The following is a 21,930-nucleotide window of genomic DNA, read 5'->3' on the forward strand; positions in this document are numbered from 1 at the left end:
AAATTATAATTTTTAAGCATATGACAAAGCAAAATAAAGCTTTTCGAAAGAAAAGACAACTAATTAATTTAAGTTAAATTTATTGTTAAAATCAACTCTCTCCAACCCTGGTAATTAATAATTATGCAATGTTTTACAAAAGTGTGCAATTGCTGGCGTTACAGAGTGATATCGAAATCATTGGTCGTCACTGTTGAAAGTCATAATTTTGAAGTTCTACATAATTTTAAATATCTTGAAACCATCAACAACACCAACAATTTCAGCCTCGAAATCCAACTCAGAACCACTCTTGTCAACAAGTGCTACTTTAGACTGAGTAGGTAATTGAAAAGTAAGTCCTATCGCGACGAACAAAAGCCAAACTCAACAAGTTCCTCATCATTCCCGTCCTGCTGAAACGTGAACGATGACAACATCCGATGAGACGGCACTAGGATTTTTTGAGAGAAAGGTTTTGCGAAAGTGTTTTGGTCCTTTTAATATTGGTAAAGTCGAATACCGAAGACGATGGGACGACGAACTGTATGAGTTATACAACGATACGCGAATACAGCAGCTACATATATGGTCATGGTGTCCGAATGCACGTAAGCACTCCAGCATTGAAAGTTTTTAATGCAGTACCTGCCGATGGAAGCAAAGATCAGGTGGAGAGCGACCTGCCAAATTGCGAAAAAGGAACGAATGCTCCGCTATTATTAATAGAGCTATAATCGCGTAAGGTGTGCTTACGTCATTACAAACATATTTACAGTATGTATGTATGTATGTAATTGTTTTCTTATTGAATAAGTCGTTATAGTAAAATTTCACATAACATCAAATTCATGATAAGTGTTGACTTTTGATTTTAAATTTGTAGAATAAATAATAAATTCGACTGATTGAAATTATCGGTTTCATTTTTGTAAACTTACTTATAGTAATAGGTTATGGAGCGTTTTCAACTTAGTTAGGCCACAGACAATGTCAGTATTATTTTGTGATGTATGAATTTTTGATAATTAATCAATAACTGCCGAAATTAATGTTGTATTATTAACACTCCCTAATGGAAACAACAGAACGATTGAAGCAAAATGACTCATAACAAAACAAATCAATATATCGCTTTGCTCGTGGTGCTTATAAGTTCAATGACCCTTGCGGCTATTTACTTCTTATACTTTGGCATTTTACCTTCACTCACCTAAAAATTATTGAATCGCCAACAAAAATATTAAATAACTTATTGGTCTGAAAACAGTAGATAAATAGCAAATATTGTGGCACAACACGCTAGAATAGTGGTCAATAGCCTTAAAGTGTGCCTTAAAATAATATAAATAAAATATTTTTATAACAAAGCTTCGATTTTCTTCGTTACCTATTTCAGTTTCGTTATCTAATTAGTAAAGTATTATTCGCTTGAAATGTAGCATTTCAGACAGATTATGATGTAAGAATTTTAATATGTTGTCAAATAAAGAGCATCGTAAGAGTTAGATACATTTTAACAAAGCGGCTCATATTTTCCTCTTAAATAAATATATATAGAAAGTTATGGAAATAAAAAGTTGTTCATTAATAGTTAGAAATTGTTGTTAGTTTCGCGAAGGCTTCCTAAACGGGAGTACAAGTGAGAATGAATAAGCAAATTAACATAATTATGCTATTATTCCCGAGAATAATAACGGGATTACCAATAATATCTCACAGGATTACCAATAATATTTCAATTGCCTTGACTACAAGGTCGACAATTTTCAAAGAGAACCAATACCTCACTAGTTTAATTCGAACGGTACATATTGGTAATGTTGAAACCATTGACACATTAATAATTAGTGCTGGATTTGCGGTAATGCCCAACTCGATAGCAAACAGCAAGGTATAGCAACAAACGAGCACTCAACTAACAATGTTGGCACAGATTTGCTGTTCTGTGCTCAGTGGCGTCCAATTTGCAATTAAATCAATCTTGTTGTTGATTGGAAACACATTGGACCTTATGATAAAAACATAATTACAATATCTAATTACCATTTGTCATTGAAAGCACGATCGGTACTATATTGCCATAAATATACGATATAATCGATGTAAGTAGCCTGTGTGACAGATTATACATTTAGGACAAAAACAGTAGCGCAAATAATTCTCCGAATTATTATTTATTTAAAATAAAATACATTTTATTTGAGAAAAGATAAAACAATAATATAATAAAGTATGTTAAGCATTTTCGACCGTGTTCTTCGCTTTTCTTGACTGAGACGCATAATTTACTTAAATACTTTGAATTCAAAATTTTAAGCATATGTAAAGCATTCAAAGTATACGGACGTGCTTTTTAATTCGCTCCGTGAAATCTGATTTCTTACAAAAGTAAACAAACCAAAAGTAAATAGCATCGGTTAAATTGTCAACAAACAATTAAATCAAAAAACAATGTACAAAAATTATTACAATAAACATAAACAAATAGTGCACAAAACAAAAATATAAAAACAATAAATTCAAATAAACAATAATGAGCGCTGCGCAGCCTCACCAGCAAAGCCGTAGGCATTCCTTAAATGCCTATTTCAGTTTTGTGGAGCCAACAAAAACAACTCCTGCCAACAAAAAAAGCAACGGCGGTGATGAGTCATCGCAGCGATCAGCTGAATTGGAATCGAAGCAAAGGACGCAGTCGGCAGAAGCAGAAGTAAACAGCAATCGCGCAACAACAAATGCGCTGACAGCGACAAGTATGCAGGTACCAGCAAGCACCCAGATAACGAAGGAAAAGAAAAAGGAAGGTGAGAATACACAATGCAAGAAAGGACCATCTATTCAGACTGGTATTGACCGCTACATAAACACAAAAAGGAAATCTAGTCCAATTAAATCAGCGGTCAATAACAAAAACTTTCAAGCAGGCACGCCAAATGGTAAAAAGCCAGACATTTTAATTGGCAATAGATTTGCCTTAGTGAGCAAAGAACGTAACGACGATGCGAAGGGTACCACTGCAGCAGTGAATGCCAAACCTCCTCCAATCTATTTGCGTGAGCATAGCTCAAATGTGCTTGTCTCCAACTTAAGTAATTTAATAGGCACAAACAACTTTCATATAGTGCCTTTAAAAAAAGGTAACATAGATGAAACAAAAATTCAGACGTACACTGAAAAAAGTTTCATGGATGTAGTAAAATACTTATCAAATAATAATAAGAATTAAAGGCCTAGTGGTAGTCATAAAAGGTATAGAGTCGTCGGTAGACTCTAACGACGTTAAAGAAGCTCTTGAAGAAGGTGGTTTCAGTGTTAAATCAATAGTAAATATATTTATGTATGTGATTGGCGTTGCAACCGTTTAGCCGGTTATAGCCGAATCGACGATAGTGCGCCACCTCTCTCTCTCCTTCGCAGTTCGGCGCCAGTTGGAGATCCCAAGTTTAACCAGGTCGCTCTCCACCTGGTCCCTCCAACGGAGTGGAGGCCTTCCCCTTCCTCGGCTTCCTCCGGCGGGTACTGCATCGAACACTTTCAGTGCTGGAGTGTTTTCGTCCATTCGGACAACATGACCTAGCCAGCGTAGCCGCTGTCTTTTTATTCGCTGAACTATGTCAATGTCGTCGTATAACTCGTACAGCTCATCGTTCCATCGTCTGCGGTATTCGCCGTTGCCAATGTTCTGAGGACCATAAATCTTGCGCAAAATTTTCCTCTCGAAAACTCCTAGTGTCGTCTCATCTGATGTTGACATCGTCCAAGCTTCTGCACCGTAGAGCAGGACGGGAATGATAAGCGACTTGTAGAGCTTGATTTTGGTTCGTCGAGAGAGGACTTTACTGTTCAATTGCCTACTCAGTCCAAAGTAGCACCTGTTGGCAAGAGTTATTCTGCGCTGGATTTCGAGGCTGACATTGTTCGTGTTGTTGATGCTGGTTCCCAGGTATACGAAATTATCTACGACCTCGAAGTTATGACTGTCAACAGTGACGTGGGAGCCAAGACGCGAATGCGCCGACTGTTTGCTTGATGACAGGAGATATTTCGTCTTGTCCTCATTCACCGCCAGACCCATTCGCTTCGCCTCCTTATCCATGCGGGAAAAAGCAGAACAAACGGCGCGGTTGTTGCTTCCGATGATATCAATATCATCGGCGTACGCCAGGAGCTGTACACTCTTGTAGAAGATTGTACCTTCTCGGTTTAGCTCTGCAGCTCTTATAATTTTTTCCAGCATCAGGTTAAAGAAGTCGCACGATAGTGAGTCACCTTGTCTGAAACCTCGTTTGGTATCGAACGGCTCGGAGAGGTCCTTCCCAATCATGACGGAGCTTTTGGTGTTGCTCAACGTCAATTTACACAGCCGTATTAGTTTTGCGGGGATACCAAATTCAGACATCGCGGCATAAAGGCAGCTCCTTTTCGTGCTGTCGAAAGCAGCTTTAAAATCGACAAAAAGGTGGTGTGTGTCGATCCTCTTTTCACGGGTCTTCTCCAAAATTTGGCGCATGGTGAATATCTGGTCAGTTGTCGATTTTCCAGGTCTAAAGCCACACTGATAAGGTCCAATCAGTTTGTTGACGGTGGGCTTTAGTCTTTCACACAGTACGCTCGATAGAACCTTGTATGCGATATTTAGGAGGCTGATCCCACGGTAATTGGCGCAGATTGTGGGATCTCCCTTTTTATGGATTGGGCAGAGCACACTGAGTTTCCAATCGTCAGGCATGCTTTCTTCCGACCATATTCTGCAAAGAAGCTGATGCATGCACCTTATCAGTTCTTCGCCGCCGTATTTGAATAGTTCTGCCGGTAATCTATCGGCCCCCGCTGCTTTGTTGTTCTTCAAGCGGGTAATTGCTATTCGAATTTCTTCATGGTCGGGTAATGGAACATCTGTTCCATCGTCATCGATTGGGGGATCGGGTTCGCCATCTCCTGGTGTTGTATTCTCACTGCCATTCAGCAGGTCGGAGAAGTGTTCCCTCCATAATCCCAGTATGCCCTGGACATCGGTTACCAGATTACCACCTTGGTCTCTACATGAGGATGCTCCGGTCTTGAAACCTTCGTTAAGTCGCTTCATTTTTTCATAAAATTTTCGAGCATTACCTCTGTCTGCCAGCTTCTCAAGCTCTTCGTACTCACGCATTTCGGCCTCTTTCTTTTTTTGTCTGCAGATGCGTCTCGCTTCCCTCTTCAGCTCTCGGTATCTATCCCATCCCGCACGTGTTGTGGTCGTTTGCAACGTTGCGAGGTATGCAGTCTGTTTTCTCTCCGCTTCGAGACGGCACTCCTCATCGTCCAAGCTTGTTTTTTGTCGTTGCCGAAAACCAATTGTTTCGGCTGCAGCGGTACGCAGTGAGTTTAGATGCCGTTCCACAGTTCCCTTATACCGAGATGCTGATGAGTGCTCTCAGAGAGTAGGAGTGCAAGTCGAGTAGAGTATTTCGTGGCTGTCTGTTGCGATTGCAACTTTTCGACGTCGAACCTTCCTTGTGTTTGTTGACGGGCGTTCTTTGCTGCACAGAGGCGGGTGCGTATCTTCGCTGCGACCTGATAGTGGTCCGAGTCTATATTTGGTCCTCGGAGCGTACGCACGTCTAAAACACAGGAGACATGTCTACCGTCTATCACAACGTGATCGATTTGGTTCCGCGTGTTTCGATCAGGAGACAGCCAAGTAGCTTGATGTATTTTCTTATGCTGGAATCTGGTACTACAGACGACCATATTTCGGGCCCCAGCGAAGTCGATCAGCCTCAGGCCGTTTGGCGATGTTTCGTCATGGAGGCTGAATTTTCCGACTGTTGTGCCAAAGACACTTTCTTTACCCACCCTGGCGTTAAAATCGCCAAGCACGACTTTTACATCGTGGCGGGGGCAGCGCTCATAGGTACGTTCTAGGCGCTCATAGAAAGCATCTTTGGTCACATCGTCCTTCTCTTCCGTTGGGGCGTGGGCGCAAATCAGCGATATGTTGAAGAACCTCGCTTTGATGCGGATTGTGGCTAGACGTTCATCCACCGGGGTGAACGCCAGGACTCTGCGACGGAGTCTCTCTCCCACCACAAATCCAACACCAAATTTGCGCTCCTTTATATGGCCGCTGTAGTAGATGTCACAAGGACCCACCTTCTTCCGTCCTTGTCCCGTCCATCGCACTTCTTGGATGGCGGTGATGTCAGCCTTGAGTCGTATGAGGACATCAACCAGCTGGGCAGAGGCACCTTCCCAATTAAGGGTCCGGACATTCCAGGTGCATGCCCTTATATCATTATCCTTAAAACGTTTGCAGGGGTCGTCATCAAAAGGGGGGTGTCTCATCCGAGGCTTTCGTAGATTTTTCATTGGGGGGTGTTTTTATGTGGTGGGTCCCAAGCCCTACGCACAACCGCATAAGCGGGCTTCGCCTTCTCACTTTAGCTCGCCTTCAAACGGATGTCTGTTGGCTACCCAGAGGATACTTGGTCTAAAACCGGAAGTCGTGAGCTGCTTGAACCATATGGAGAAGAATCGTTTCTGGCCACTCCCAAGTGAATGACAATCAAAAACTTTCCTCACTTGCGTGAACTTCTACACATGATCCCATCCTCCATATATATATATATTTAACAGAAATAAAATACCTCAGCCAATGTACAAAATTGAATTGATGCCAAATAATGAACAACTAAAGAAAAATGAAACACATCCAATTTACAAGTTAAAATATTTGCTCCATCGCAGAATTACCGTCGAGGAACCACAAAAAAGAAATGGCACGGTACAATGCACCAACTGCCAAGAGTATGGGCACACGAAAGCATATTGCACTCTACGCAGTGTCTGTGTGGTGTGTGGTGATCTGCATCCTACATCAAAATGTACTCGTAAAAAAGAGGATTTAAATAAAAAATGTAGTAATTGTGGTGGAAATCACACTGCAAACTATAGGGGTTGCCCGGTATACAAAGACTTAAAAACGAAATTGTCTGTTGCAATTCAAACACGCCGTAAATGATAAATATTCCTTCTAACGAAATTATTGAAAACCCTGTCCATATTTCAAATCAATGTATTCTTAAAAATAATGCTACACAAGGGAGCTATGCAAATGTGGTGAAAGGCAACACAACGCAAATGCAAATGCCCCAAAACCAACCAAATGGAAGCATTGAAACAATGATTTTAAACCTAACCCAATGTATGACACAATTTATGTCTACTATGCAAAATATGATCCAAGAGGTAATCAAAGCACAAAATCAAATGTTGCAAACTTTTTTAAGTAAAAAAATGAGCGTACTTAACATTTGTATATGGAATGCTAACGGTGTTAACCAACATAAATCGGAGCTTATTAGATTTCTGAATGAAAATAATATAGATGTAATGCTATTGTCAGAAACCCATCTTACGAATAAAAACAATTTCTTTATACCGGGGTATAGACTCTATATTACAAATCACCCAGATGGAAAGGTACATGGTGGAACAGCAGTGTTAGTTAGAAAACGACTAAGCCACCACGCATTAGAATCTCATGCCACAGCGCAGTTACAAGCTACAACAATATCTATAAAAAATCGTTGCGGATACTTAAACCTGACAGCTATATACTGTCCACCTCGTTTTAAAATTACAGAGAGCGAATTTAAAGACTTTTTTGGAACGCTAGGTCATAGATTTCTAGCAGGTGGAGATTACAATGCAAAACATATGTATTGGGGCTCACGACTTATTAATCCGAAAGGACGACAGCTGTATCAAACTATTATAAATAGGCGATAATCTTGATATAATATCTCCGGGTAAGCCAACATATTGGTCTAGTGATCGTAAAAAAATACCAGATTTAATTGATTTTGCTGTGATCAAAAATATAGATAAATCGCACATAACAGTAGATACAAGTACTGACCTATCTTCAGATCACTCTCCTATACTAATAAAGGTATGTGAACAACCCATATTTGTTGAAAAAAAAGTGGGGCTAACATCTCACAAAACGAACTGGTTAAAATACAAAAAATACGTGAGTAGCCACATAAATATTGAAAACAAAATAAATACAGAAAGAGATATTGACAAAAGTATAAGGGAACTCAATGATATAATTATTAACGCAGCGGTCTTAGCAACACCAAAGAAAAATTATAAGCCACTTAGTCTCAGAAAAATCAGCAATAGAGAAATAGAACAGCTTGTAAATGAAAAAAGACGTGCTAGACGAGAATGGCAGATAAATCGCTCCCCTTCCACTCAGCTGCAGTTGAAATCTGCTGTACGCAAATTAAAAAAAAACGCTTAAACGCGAGGAAGAATTCATCAATGAAATGTATATAAAGAAGCTGTGTCCAAACTCATGCAAGCAAAATTCACTATGGAAAGCCCAAAAGTCCATGAAGCCACCAGTCGACTCCAACATGCCTATACGAGACTTGGGTGGAAATTGGGCTCGAAGTGATGAGGAAAAGGCTACTTGTTTTGCAAATCGCCTAGAAAAGGTATTTCAACCAAATTGCCCAAAGAATAACTTTAAGTTGTCAACCTTACCTAACACAGCAAATGAGTCGCCCGAGTCCTTTAAGACTTCACCTTCTGAAATTATTAGCATCATAAAAGAACTTAATCCAAAAAAGTCGCCAGGACATGATAATATCACTCCAAAATTGCTAATTGAGTTACCAAATATTGCTGTAGAGGTGCTCTCTTTGCTCTTCAATGCAATTCTAAGTTTTGGATACTATCCAATTTCGTGGAAAAAGTCGCAGATTATCCTGATAGATAAACCTGGGAAAGACTTGACACAGCCGTCTTCATACAGACCAATCAGTCTTCTACCCTGCCTTTCTAAAATATTTGAAAAGGTGCTCCTATCAAAGATGTATCCTTTCCTCCACGAAAATAATGTAATACCAACGCACCAATTCGGGTTTCGTGCAAAACATAGTACAATAGAACAAGTAAATAGAATAACTAACGAAATAAGAAAAGCATTCGAGCACAGAGAGTACTGTTCAGCTATATTTCTAGACGTGGCTCAGGCGTTTGATAAAGTGTGGCATGAAGGCCTTTTATATAAGATTAAAAAGATTCTACCTTTAGAATTGTATAAAATATTGGAGTCTTATCTAAAAAATAGACAATTATAGGTTAAAGTAGGAGATTTCATATCTGATGAACGACAGATTAGGGCTGGAGTACCACAGGGCAGTGTTTTAGGCCCAACTCTATACATTATATATACAGCTGATCTTCCAACTGCTAATAATGTCTTGACATCAACTTTTGCGGATGACACAGCTTTAGTGAGTCGTAACAAATGCCCCATTATAGCATCAAGAATATTAGCGAAGCACTTAAGTTCTGTCGAAGAATGGCTAGCAAACTGGCGTATAAATGTAAATGAACAAAAGTGCAAGCATGTTACATTCTCCCTAAGACCAAAAATGTGTCCGGCAGTAAAAATGAACAATATTCTAGTGCCTCAACCGAATGAAGTTACCTATCTTGGTATTCACCTAGATAGAAGGCTTACGTGGAGAAAACATATATCTAGTAAAATAACGTGCATGAAGATAAGAGCTGCAAATTCAACGTTTCAACAATACAGCTCAATCACTCGTTTGAGCTGGTCTAGTTTTTAAATAGATTTAAGATTTTAAAACTTATTGTTAGGCTTAAAAACAAGCAGATTCAATAAATAAGGAAATATTGAAAAACAAAAAATAAAAATTTTACATATTATTCCCTTAGCTTAGCTATGCATCTAATTGTACAACTTAAATAGTATTACAAATATACTTTTAGCATATGAGCATAAATCTAGCTAGAAACTTTGAAGAGTATTTAAAGTAGAAACTAAAATTTACATAGTTTTTAAATACTTCCAAAAGCAAATCACGTCCTTATAATTAGAATTATACCGAAATATTTGGAAAATTAATTGGAGTTCTTACTAATATACATAAATAGAATATAAAATTAATAAAAAGATTTCACAACAGTAATTTTTCTCCAATATGTATGTTTGCAAAGTCACCAAAAATGCAAATATATTCTAACTTTAATATAGGTAATTATTTGAATTTAGGTCTCCACGCCCACGCGGTATGGCAATCTTAACAAAAAATATGTATTCTCTTAGTTGTGGAGGCCATCTCTCAACTGTGAAAAAGGTTAAGGAAATACTTTCTCCTGTTTCACAATAAATGTGATAGATCTGCAGATGGAGAAGGAACTGTAAAAATATCAGAAACATACGCATTGCTTAGCTCCCAACGGCCCACAGTGTGTCTCCAGAGAAGCCACCAATGTTTTAGCAATAAAGAAATTTGTGCGCGAAAAAACTATCTGTTTCACTGTTATTTTGTCTTTCATTTTTTTCTTAGGAATCATTTTTCCAAGGTTAAGACACCGAATGCCATCATGAGCAAGTATGTCAATGTAACAGTGATATCCACTTTTTCTACAAAGTTTTTCTTTACAACTTCTGCTTTTACATTCGTTTTCGTTTCGTCCACATTCCGTCTCAGTTAATCGGTCATGTCGTCGTAGCGTTACTTGATGGCAAAGTAAACGTTTACTAATAGTTAGCGATGTTACTAAGCTGAAAAGTGTGTATATTTAAGATATTACTACATTGATTTGTTTTCATTTCATTCCCTTGCTTTTGTGATGTTTTCAAAGCTATCGCGATTGCTAATGACTGATGGAACATATACAGAAACAGTTACAGTAAGATAATGTTATTGAGAAAATAAAAAAGTGTTGCAAAAAAAACATATATAGCTTAAATATTATTATATTTACAAAAAAATATTTTTAAATAAAATAAAGTATAATAAATATACTTCCTTCAAAAATTGTGCTCTCAGAGAAAAATATCATTAAGAAAATTACAACACATTTTTAAATGGCTGCGCACATTATAATTTAAATGATGACTTGCATCACCACAATATAATCATAAAGAAACTGCAAAAAATTGTTTATAAGGAGAAGAAACTTTCAAAAGCAGGCACCTGAGAACGCATAATGATGCTTGAGTACCGAAACGTGACTTAGCTGGGAGTTTGGCATTTTGATTACACACTAATGGAAATGAAGTTACTTTTATTTCAATATGACATTTAAATAAGATGAGGAAAGGAAATTCAAACACTTGCATCTTGTCGTTTGGGATACTGTAAGTGAAAGGTGAAAAAATACTGAAATAAAAATAAACATAAAATAATATTAGCCTAAATATCTTATTTTCTTATAAACGAAAATTATTAAAATTATTAAACGCCAGCGTTCTCGCAATCATTAACTATCTTGATAAAATAGAATGCATGTTTTTATAAAGTACTCTAATTAAGTCTATACATTATGAAACTAGTTACAACTGCTACAATCGACTTATTGTAGAATGTAAAATTGCATACAAACTTTTTTAGATTTTCCAACAAAGAATAAATGAAAATGTTCCGTTGGCGGTTGAATAGTTTTGTCAAACCCTTTTTAGTTGTCAAGAATTTTTGAACTCTCAATACGTTTATATTTCGCATAATTTTTTCTCTTTTCCAATAACCAGCAAATTTTGACTTTTATTTGTTTAAGGGTAATTTTTCCCATACAACTTTATGACTTTTCTTCCGCACCTGCTCAACCAGAATGATTACAACGCATTAAATGCGTAAGCACGACATTAATATGATTTGATTATGATGATCATAAAACGCCAATGTTAAATTTAAATGAAAAATGTAGGTATGAAGGTGCGTAGGCTATAAATTTATATAGTGTTATGTCACTAGTCGACCATTTTGTAGTGTAGATTAGTGCCTTTGCGCAATTTTGCATACATAAATACAATCTTGTATGGTGTTTTATATACACTTGTGTTCCCAATTAAGTCGTTATAAAGAGCTTTATGTCGAAAAGTCTTAGTTAAGCTCACACATATGCATCTTCTTACAAGCAACTAGCTGCCTTTTTAATTATTCATAGAAGTTGGCTAGCGAATAGCTGAATTGCTCCTTTGATCCCATCATCAAACCCTTTCGACATTCCTCGTACACAACTACATCAGAATACATTATGTATATATTTCGCGTTATAGCTTATAAAGACACCTGAGATTTAGCAAATTCACATATGAAGGATGTATGTTGCTTTCGCTTTTACATTAAAACATACCAAAAGCGATGCGATACTACATACTAACACAAACATCCATTCGTATAAATGGAAATTTCCACTTAAAAGTTCGTATGTGTGTTCCTCAATGCGTAAGTGTTTGATAGGTGTTATAGTAAACATCCCGTGGCAAACTAGTTACAAGCCGTTAAATTTACAAAGAAGCTAACAGCTTCACACCTGTATCGGTATGATTCACACCTTAGTTTACTGCTTAATAATTTCAAACATTTTTCCAAGTAGTATAGTATGTGAAAATTAACACACTTCTTCTAAAGGATTAATTTTGGTTTTATTTCCATTAACTTATGCCAATGTGTGTTATAAGAATTTAAATTGAAATCTTTAGGTGGTTAAAATTTTGTTAATATTGAAATTACATTATTAATATTACATTTCGTACACAATTAAATTTTTTTAACTTAAGGAACGTATTCGAGATTTTATTTCATTTATAAGAAAAAAATAAGCGTTAAGTCATCCATTGCAAAAAAATCAAAAGTAATAATAATTATCCTGGCTGCCAGTGGCGGCGTATTCGACGCAAAAATGTGTATTGAAAACCAAATGTTTGCCAAACTTTAGGCGTCATATTATTATTATTAGCCCTCCCCCCAATTAAAAGCGTTCGCTTCATTAATAAAACAAATAAACTGTTTAGAAACGTTATCCGTTCTACTCATTACCTTCATTTTAACCGCTATCAGCTTAATTAATTGGAAAACGAAACGGCATTGCAAACAAAAATATCAAATAACTTATTGGTAAGAAAGCATTTAGTGAAAGCTATATATTATGGTTCAAAATGCTAAAGGTCTGCTTAGTAGCAACGAAAATATTAATAATTTCCTTCATTATTAATATTGCCTATTTGAACTAGAATGAAACTCAGTGTCGTGTGATATTCGTTTAAGTTTATGAAACTGGGGAGGTGAAGAAACATATTTAATAAATTTAATCAATTAAAACGAAGTGAGTGAGTTTGTGATTTCGTAAAACAATTTTCAGTAATAAAAGTTTGAAAAGTTCACAAAATGTATACGTATTGTATCGCCTCACTCACTAACAAACAGCAAGTTACATACATAAGTACCCATAATTCAGCTTCAAAGCTCTTGTGTTCCTGAGGTATAAATTGCACTTAAATTAATTTTGTTAAGTAAAAACAATTTGGAGCATATGATATCAACACAATTGCAACATTAAATATCATTTATTATTGAAAGCAAAATCGGTACGGTAATACCGCAAATTGATTATAGCTGTAGTGTTGTACTGCTAGCAATTTATGAATTCAGTTCGTCGTTATTTTTTTGCTTTTTTAAGCACTAGCAATCATTGTAGTCTTTGATTAAATTTAAATGATTAGCAAATGTTTCCCAAAGGCAAATAATATGGAACAGAAATCAGTATGTGCGTTATAGTTATTAGATATTTAAACGATTTATAGTATTTACTGGATCCTGTGTATTTTTTGCATGAGAAATTAAAGACAAGTTAGCGTAAAAGCTTTTTTAATATCGTAATTTAAAAATCACACTTAGCGATTTGAAAAAACCACAAAAAAACTTCGAGTTAAAGTTACCAAATTTCATTAAAAAGTATTTAATGTTTTCAGAAAACCTGAAAGATGTAGATTTAAGCCCAGCTTTATTTATTTACTTCACATGAAGTTTTCTGTACATGCGGTAAAAACTGTATTCTGTAATTTGTTACAGTTTGCTATTGTTTGGCTTTTAACGTCTTTATCCTATGCCTTTGTTACATGAAATATGCAATCCATAAGTGTAATATCATATTTTTTGTTCGCTTCCTAACGATATAGAAATATGCACTATTTTAATAATTCTGCTTCGATAGTAATATTTAAAATTGTTTATTATGCCCTGATCAAAAAGTCCTTTTATGGAAAGAAATTCGTATGAAATTTGACTTCTATTGCCAATTTAAGAGTTCGAGTTATGGAGAACTTCGAATTATAGAAGTTTGAGTTATGGAAGTTCCACTGTATATTTTGTAGCAATATACACAAGTAATATCTCATTAAAATAAATGTTCTAGGCAGAAGCGATCGGATGGATCGAGATTATTTTCAAAAATAAATGTTATGAAAAATTTAATTCAGCCGTATTCACTAGTAAATGTTAATTAAATTTAATCCACACAGTTTAGTAATTTTCACAACTTCTCTAGGAAATTTTAGAATCTGAATGCAGAAAACACCTATAGTATACAATAAAATAGGGTCAACACTCCTATATACCTAATATAAAGATATCCAACTCCAAATATATCCAACAATTCAGCAACAAACAGTACTGGGAAAAAAATTAGCTGAGTTCCTAGTAATCCACATATTTTCCAAAAAATATGTCGCCTTCGTGGCCACTGATTTTATTATTAACGTAAATCGATTATTGAAATGGGAGCACGAAATTCTACTATTTTACCATATTTCCGACTAACTGTTCCACTTTATTTGTTGGTGCTTCTTCATTTATTTCCGCGTAATCAATTAAAATGAGACATGTATAGGAAAGTTAGGAAAGGTTGGAATTGAGCGGACAATATTTGCATCGCAACATTATCATTGCAAGCAAAACATTATAAGAATAATGTTGCATATGAATTAAACATTATTCAACATATTCGACAAATACTCTAAAAATAATCATTATGTATTAATATTTTCGTTATATATCCTTTCCTGGCATTGCACAAATTTCCCCAAGAGAGTAAATTAATATAATTGCATCAACAACATATACAGTGAATTTCACTTAGCAGCCGTAACAAGGGAGACTGTCTCAACTTCCGAAAGACATGACAAGTAGAAGATGCCTATCGATTTGGCTGTCGAAAAAAGCAAAATGTACTGGCAAATAGTAAGTACTATAAACATATGAAATAGTGCGCACACTTATAAATTAAAAATACATTATAGGAAATTGAATACAATAATTTCAAGCAGTGAAATAATCCCATGAGAGTTACAATAAACGTTTCAGTTACATATTACTGCAAATTACAATGGTTGACTTTTCCTGGTATCACACTTAATCGTTATATGGAATAGTTGATTGCCCAACCATTTTAAGGATTATAACATGTTTTCAAAAAACGTTTGATCTGGTGATTGTACCGGCGTTTCTACAAAAAATATTACACATTTTCTTTTTAATAAATAAGCTGTACACTACAACTCACAATGAAATACCTTACAGGTATTTCATTAATAACAAATATCTACTTGTCGCTCTGGCAGAAACCATTTCAATCGTAAACATAGTACAGTTAGATACATGCGAAAACAATCAAATTTAAATAATTTAATAGGGGCCAAATGTTCGTACGAGGGCTCTTAAAATTATTCGGTTAACTTGAAAACCGATTATTCGAAAATCCGGTTTGTAACCGTTCGTACGAATATTAACCGGTTAGTACTATTCGATTAGTCGCAATGTTACGACTATTCGAATAGTCGTTCTACTGCAGTTATTCCAATAGTTGTACTGTCACTATTCCAATAAATGAAAATTGTTTGAAATCCAAAAAGACTTTTATTTGTAAAGTTTCCGCATTCCAGCCACTTTGTCAGAAAGGACGTTCTCCAATGCTGGAAACATTGTGACACCACGTAAAAGCTGCTTCTAACCAACAAATGTTAATCTTTTAACTTTCTTATATCAAAATAGACGTTTTATGAAAAATATTGATTTAATACATTCGCAAAGTTGAAATGGTTAAAAACTATTTTGCCATTACTTAAAGGTTCCCGTGAAATCATTGTTTTCTTTTGTATTTGAAAGCAAGTTTTTTGTTAGTTTTAATGTTTCACTTCTTTCAATAAAATTAAGAAAATTAATGAACTTGCACTATTCGAATAGTCGACAACGAACGGTTAACCTAATAGTCGCAAATGGGCGGTTAATCCAATAGTCAATGACTGACGACTATTCGAATAGTGCAAACCGAATGTTATTATTCGAATAATGCCCTATTCCGTTATATCGGTTAGTCGATTAGTCAAATACCAAGGGCTCTAATTCTTATATATATCTTCTTAGGTAAGGGAATCTTAACGTCAATAGTGTAATGTGCATACCAGAGCAGTAAACTTTATTTTGAAGCCCTTTACATTGGGCTAACTGATGCATTGTTTCTCCAGTTGTAACAGAAATTTTTTTTAATAACATTTCATTTCCAATATGAATATGGACGTTTTTAGGAGTTCCATGATTTAATTATTCGCATACTATTTTTGCTACAGCAACATTGTACATTATTTCCACATGCTTTAAGTTTTTGTGTTTAAAGAATTACCTTCCTACATTTTCTATTGCGAAGAAATGCAAAATTATATCCATTATTATTGTGTTTATGTGCACCAGCCTAGAGTAATAAATGACATCATACATAAAGTCTAAAAAGGAAATAATATGGAGGACAAAAAGTCTATACGATTGAAGAAAAATTGTCAGACCTTAAATAGTGGTGAGACTTGGTACAGTGATCTCTTTAAATTTAGGGGATATTAAGATAAATTTAAAGCGTTGTCTTCCTATAATATAAAGGTTGTTGGCAAGTTATGAACTCCATGTTTGTGGAAGTTTTTTAAACTCTTTTAAGTAAAAACAACCACTCTTGCTTCTATTTCATAAATATAAATAAATAGAAATTAGTAGCTTTCTTAAAAAACACTTTTTGAATTTTTATATAAAATACTTAAGTACTAAACTTCTATAAATTGAAATGCATACATACTTCTGTGTAGAATCAGGTGACAAAAATTCCGTTATTTCGCAATTAAGTTTCTATTCGATTTTTTCATCATTACATCTTCAGTGCAAGAATAGTCGATGTTACAGTTACTGATAAGTACATAAAATTGTGTTTTATACGTGCAGCATGCAAAAACGAAGACTTTAACAGTGCTAAACTTGTCTACAAAGGTAATACTCGTACATGAGCTTGATATAGAAATTTGGGAACTTTTTATCTGTTCCAAATATCTTGCGTTTCTTCGTTGCATTATCAAAATATGCAGCTTAAATTCTCATTTTTTCTTCAATTACCAAATTCAGAGTGACGTAGGTAGGTAGACACAATCAATTAAATATGAAAATTAATTAATTTTTCAAAAACAAGTACTTGTATTATTTATTCCCAAATATGCATAGAGTGCAATATACACATATTCATATATAATACTATCCTTACAACATATCCGTTATTACTATTCATGGACTTCCAAATGAAGAATGCTGCAGTAAAAGAACGCAGTGAAACTCTGAATGTCCACAAGCTGATTAAATGCACGCAAGTCCGCGAAGTGTACATATGAAAGAACACAGTTTCATATATATTTTACGACTCAGGTTATTTCTCATCCTTTGTGATTATTCGCTGGCAGAAATGTCCAGCAGTTGCTCATAATTGTTATTATGTAAATTTATCGCATGCTCATTTTAACCAACTTTTACTCAATTGGATATGCACAAGAGTAATGCATATCATATGAATTCATATCTGGAATTAATGGTAATTGACTTACATATATTTAACATTCATATCTCTGCTTACCAAAGCCAATTATACAAGGAGAGCACTCCTTTAATTATTTTCCGTCTACTTTATTTAAATAAACTATTATACTCTTTATAGGGTAAACTATTATTGATTATAAGTTACCACTCACATAACTGGAAAGAAAGACAGACTAATTGAAATTACTTGATCAATCCGCTTATTCATTCAAATGATGAATTGCTATTATGATAGATCGTACCCATTTTCTTCCAAAACATATTTGTATTCAATTTTATTCATAACATTTTAATATATATACTTTAACTTTTGCAAACAATTTCTCTTTGTTTTGTCAATATATGAAAGAGCCAGCAGCAGCAACAACAATGACAACGAACTATCACACATACATATGTAACTTTAATTGAACCTAGAAACTAAAATTGACCAAAACCACAATAAAATACAAATAAAAAATTTAAAAAATAATGCAAAGTCCTTCTCAGAGTTTGACAAAAGTTATTTAACCACAAGTTGGCATCGTTGTCACTGTCTGCTACATGGAATGTTACTCTCTTAAGACAAATATATATATATAATAGCTTTGTTTGTAAGCCACAAATAAACCAATGAAAATGAAATCTTGTACAGAGGATCACAATAGCGAGGGGCATATTTGGATCTATTTTTTTTTTGAAAAGCGGACACGGCCCCGCCGTCATATAGGGTTTTGGTATACATATATCTCGCCAACAACTTAAACTATATAAACCAGACGTACTAGACACATTTTCTTTTAATTAAATTCAAATTAAATTGAATTAAATTTTCGATATACTAGATTCACTCTTACTACCACAATACACTTCCAATAATTGATCAATTACCTGGTTGACTAATTTTCATAATGTATTTGTAACAATATACATATTATCAAATTTGCAGGCCTACAACAAGGAAAAAGTGTTTAAGAACACAACACCACAGGTTGTGTATTCCATTGGCACTCGACCACATGATTGATTTAATTGCAAATTAGATCGCTCCAAACATTGTCACACGAGCCAACATCTGCCAATATTCATTTAATGGCATGAATGCTGCAGTTCTGCAACATGCGACTGAAATAGTAGGCATTTATACATATATGCGCATATTAACGAAGAGTGTGGTGTTAAAGCATACTGGGTATTTTAAAAGCATTCAATCCAATTCATTTCAATGGGAAACATACATAGTCTTTGCTACATTTGTCACGTATCACTATTATTTAAAGCATTTGCCAGTAAGTCTTCAAAATTGCCCCAGAAAGTCATCACGAATAGATTCAGGAAGCAGTATAAAAAAATATAAAGGCAATTGTTTTAGGATTGATGTACAGAAATAGAAAAGTCAAGAAAAAACATTTTCCGGCTCATACACAAAAACATGAGATCGCAAACTGGCGAAATCAAAAAGTATACTGTGTACCACAGTCTAATATTAGGTTGTCAAATATCTCACTTCTGCTTTTTTGCTCTTTATTCAATGTTTTGCCGTTTCGTTCGATAATCTGTTTCCATCTAGGCGGCAACTTCATAGTACCCCCTCGAAGAAGCGCCCTTCCTTATTTGCGGAGAACTCGAACAGCCACTTTTCATAAGTCTATTTTGAGTCATGGACAGGAATAAGTGGTAATCACTTGGCGCTATATCCGGGCTATATGGTGAATGCGATAAAACCTCCCATCCGAGCTCCCGTAGCTTCAGACGAACCATCAACGAAGTATGTGGTCTGGCCTTGTCGTGGTGGTTCGCAGTAGATGGCATGGCATGGCAATTAAGCGTCTGGACATATGGGAGCAGCTCATAGTGGATTACTCTCTTTCAATCCCACCAAACACACAGCAAAACCTTCCTGCCGTCAACCCCGGCTTGGTCAGTCACCATCCGCTTCAAAAATGGGTCGAGTTCGTTCCGTTTCAGCAGCATATCGCAGGCGTTGATTCGGTCCAGAAGGTTTTTTTGCGTCAAATGCGGCACCCAAACATCAAGTTTGGGCGATGTCACGAGATGCCACATGCCGGTCTAACGCGATGTTTTCCATGATTTGTTCGGTATTCATCGTCACAAGTCTTCCGCTGGCTGGCTTATCCATGGTGTCGTTTTCACCCGCTCTGAATCGTGGAAACCATTCCTCCGCAGTTCGAAGTGATAGAGTACCACCAGATACGAGCTCTGTAGAGTTTTATACATAGCCGCGAAATTCAAAAGACAAAAAGGCGGATATATATTATTGAAATATTGTCTGAAATTAAATTAATTACCTTTGTTGCAAATACATATATTTACTACATCAGATAAACAAAACAAAGTTCCTCAAAATCTGTTGGTAAGAAACTGGAATATATGGTAAAGTGCCTCGTTGTAAAACATGTTTTACAATACTTGCTCCTGTCCTGTTTTCTCCAACCCATTCTTTTCTGCATGTGAATTCTTGTCTCTTACGAAATATGCTACAAGTACTTCAATATTTAATGATAAATAGGTAGTTATAAAAAAGCTTAATACAATCCGCTTAAATTGAGTAAAATCTGCCATCTTTGAGCTCAATAATTATTATTATCGACAACACAAAACAAACACACCTTCATAGATTTTCGTGAGTAGCTATAGCTCATATGTTTCATATTGTTATTAATTCATATGTTAATCTCGCATGAGTAGTAAAACATATTGACGGTATATACCTTTATATATTTCTCTTCCGGCATTCTTTTTCCATACACAAAATAATCCCCAAAGGAGTAAATTAATGTAATTGGCTCAATAACATATACATTGCATTTAACTTAGTAGATGAAGCAAGGAAAAATACATCAACTTCCGTAGGACATGACAGGTAGATATCTATCGACTCGACAGACAACCACAAAAATGTACAAGTATACAAGTAAGGAAAGGCTAAGTTCGGGATTTTATTAAGATAACACACAATTTGACTCAATTAGGAGAAAAAACTCCTCTGAATTAAATTAAAATGTCTGAAAGACTAGGCACTGAATTCTTCATGTATTCATTCATTCCTGATCATTTATATATATATAACCCCATATCTAACTCTTTTATTTCTGGGTGATACATGTAAACATGTTGCAAATTTTAAGTGTGAATTAGCTCGAAACTATGTGAATTCGTTAAGTTTAATGTTTCTACTCTAACTTTGAGTAGTTTCTAACATGTCCTTGTATCGAATATGTATATGAGTGATCACTCTTTGTATAAAGAGTATATTTCTTCTTTCGAATAGTTGACTGCACTGCCGTTTTTAGAATTGTAACACGGATTGGAAACATGTTTGTCCAAAGCTTATATAGCAAGAATTATAAAACACCTTAAAGGCGTAACTTCCGCAACTTATACTATACTAAAACTACTGTTATTACTAATCTGTATGTTCAATTTCCGATTACCGATTTCACATTCAGTATTTTATAATAACTTTTTGTTGGTTGGTTTTAATAATAAATTGGTATATATATATTAGTATTAGAATCATACATTTAGTATCAGAAATAAATTTACTTGTTACAATTCCTAATGGAATAACTTGCTGTTAATTCATTAATGACAAATACAACAATTTTCACTCCTACTTCTCACTAAGATATTATCAACCGTAGAGATAATACAGTCTTGCATATGTGTGTCCCATAATATCCTCTTATCTGTGAAAATAATCAACTATGAATAATTGATATATACTAACGGTTAGAACAAATTACATATTTTAACTAATGGAATCTTGAGATCGATAGCTTCAACACGAGCATTATCTATTATCCCACAAAAACAATTTTATATATTACTAATGTGTGAAAATATTTTTTTATAAATACATAGTTACTTAATACTAAATTTTTTTTTAGAATTTTCAGTGGTATTATGATCATATAAAAACAAAATCAATTATGCTAATAATATATTCTACAATTAGTGGTTAAATGTGTAATTTCAAACTTTTTGGGTATCCATTAATTAAATACTTTAAATGTAGTTTGGTATATGCATAAATGTAGTTTGGTATATCATACAGAGGCGGCCACAAGCTCATGTAACCTTTGAACTGTACAACTCTCGTTAAACTTACAAGCCTGATTGTGCGACATAATTAAGTGTTTTTATATGTCTGTATTTATTTACCAATTGAAAAAAGCATGTATGTTGAAAAATTAATACCACTTAAGCTAATTAGTTCTATTCTGCTTTACGA

The 21,930-nt window shown here is 34.9% G+C and overlaps 1 protein-coding gene across 1 annotated transcript; it reads left to right on the forward strand.

Moving 5' to 3' along the window:
* Positions 1–2,515: 2,515 nt before the first annotated feature.
* Positions 2,516–18,650, forward strand: LOC128922140 (uncharacterized). The gene is made up of 2 exons (XM_054231764.1): positions 2,516–3,071; positions 18,625–18,650. Exons 1-2 carry the CDS (start codon positions 2,516–2,518, stop codon positions 18,648–18,650), a joined length of 582 nt encoding a protein of 193 aa, XP_054087739.1.
* The last annotated feature ends 3,280 nt before the right edge of the window (positions 18,651–21,930 follow it).

Source organism: Zeugodacus cucurbitae, chromosome 5 (genome assembly GCF_028554725.1).
Source record: "Zeugodacus cucurbitae isolate PBARC_wt_2022May chromosome 5, idZeuCucr1.2, whole genome shotgun sequence".
Lineage (NCBI taxonomy): Eukaryota > Metazoa > Arthropoda > Insecta > Diptera > Tephritidae > Zeugodacus > Zeugodacus cucurbitae.

Coding starts and splice junctions, on each gene's coding strand:
- LOC128922140 (XM_054231764.1), top strand. CDS start 2,516: ATGAGCGCTGCGCAGCCTCACCAGCAAAGCCGTAGGCATTCCTTAAAT. Junction 3,072..18,624: donor TGTGCTTGTCTCCAACTTAA/GTAATTTAATAG, acceptor TCAAATTTGCAG/GCCTACAACAAGGAAAAAGT.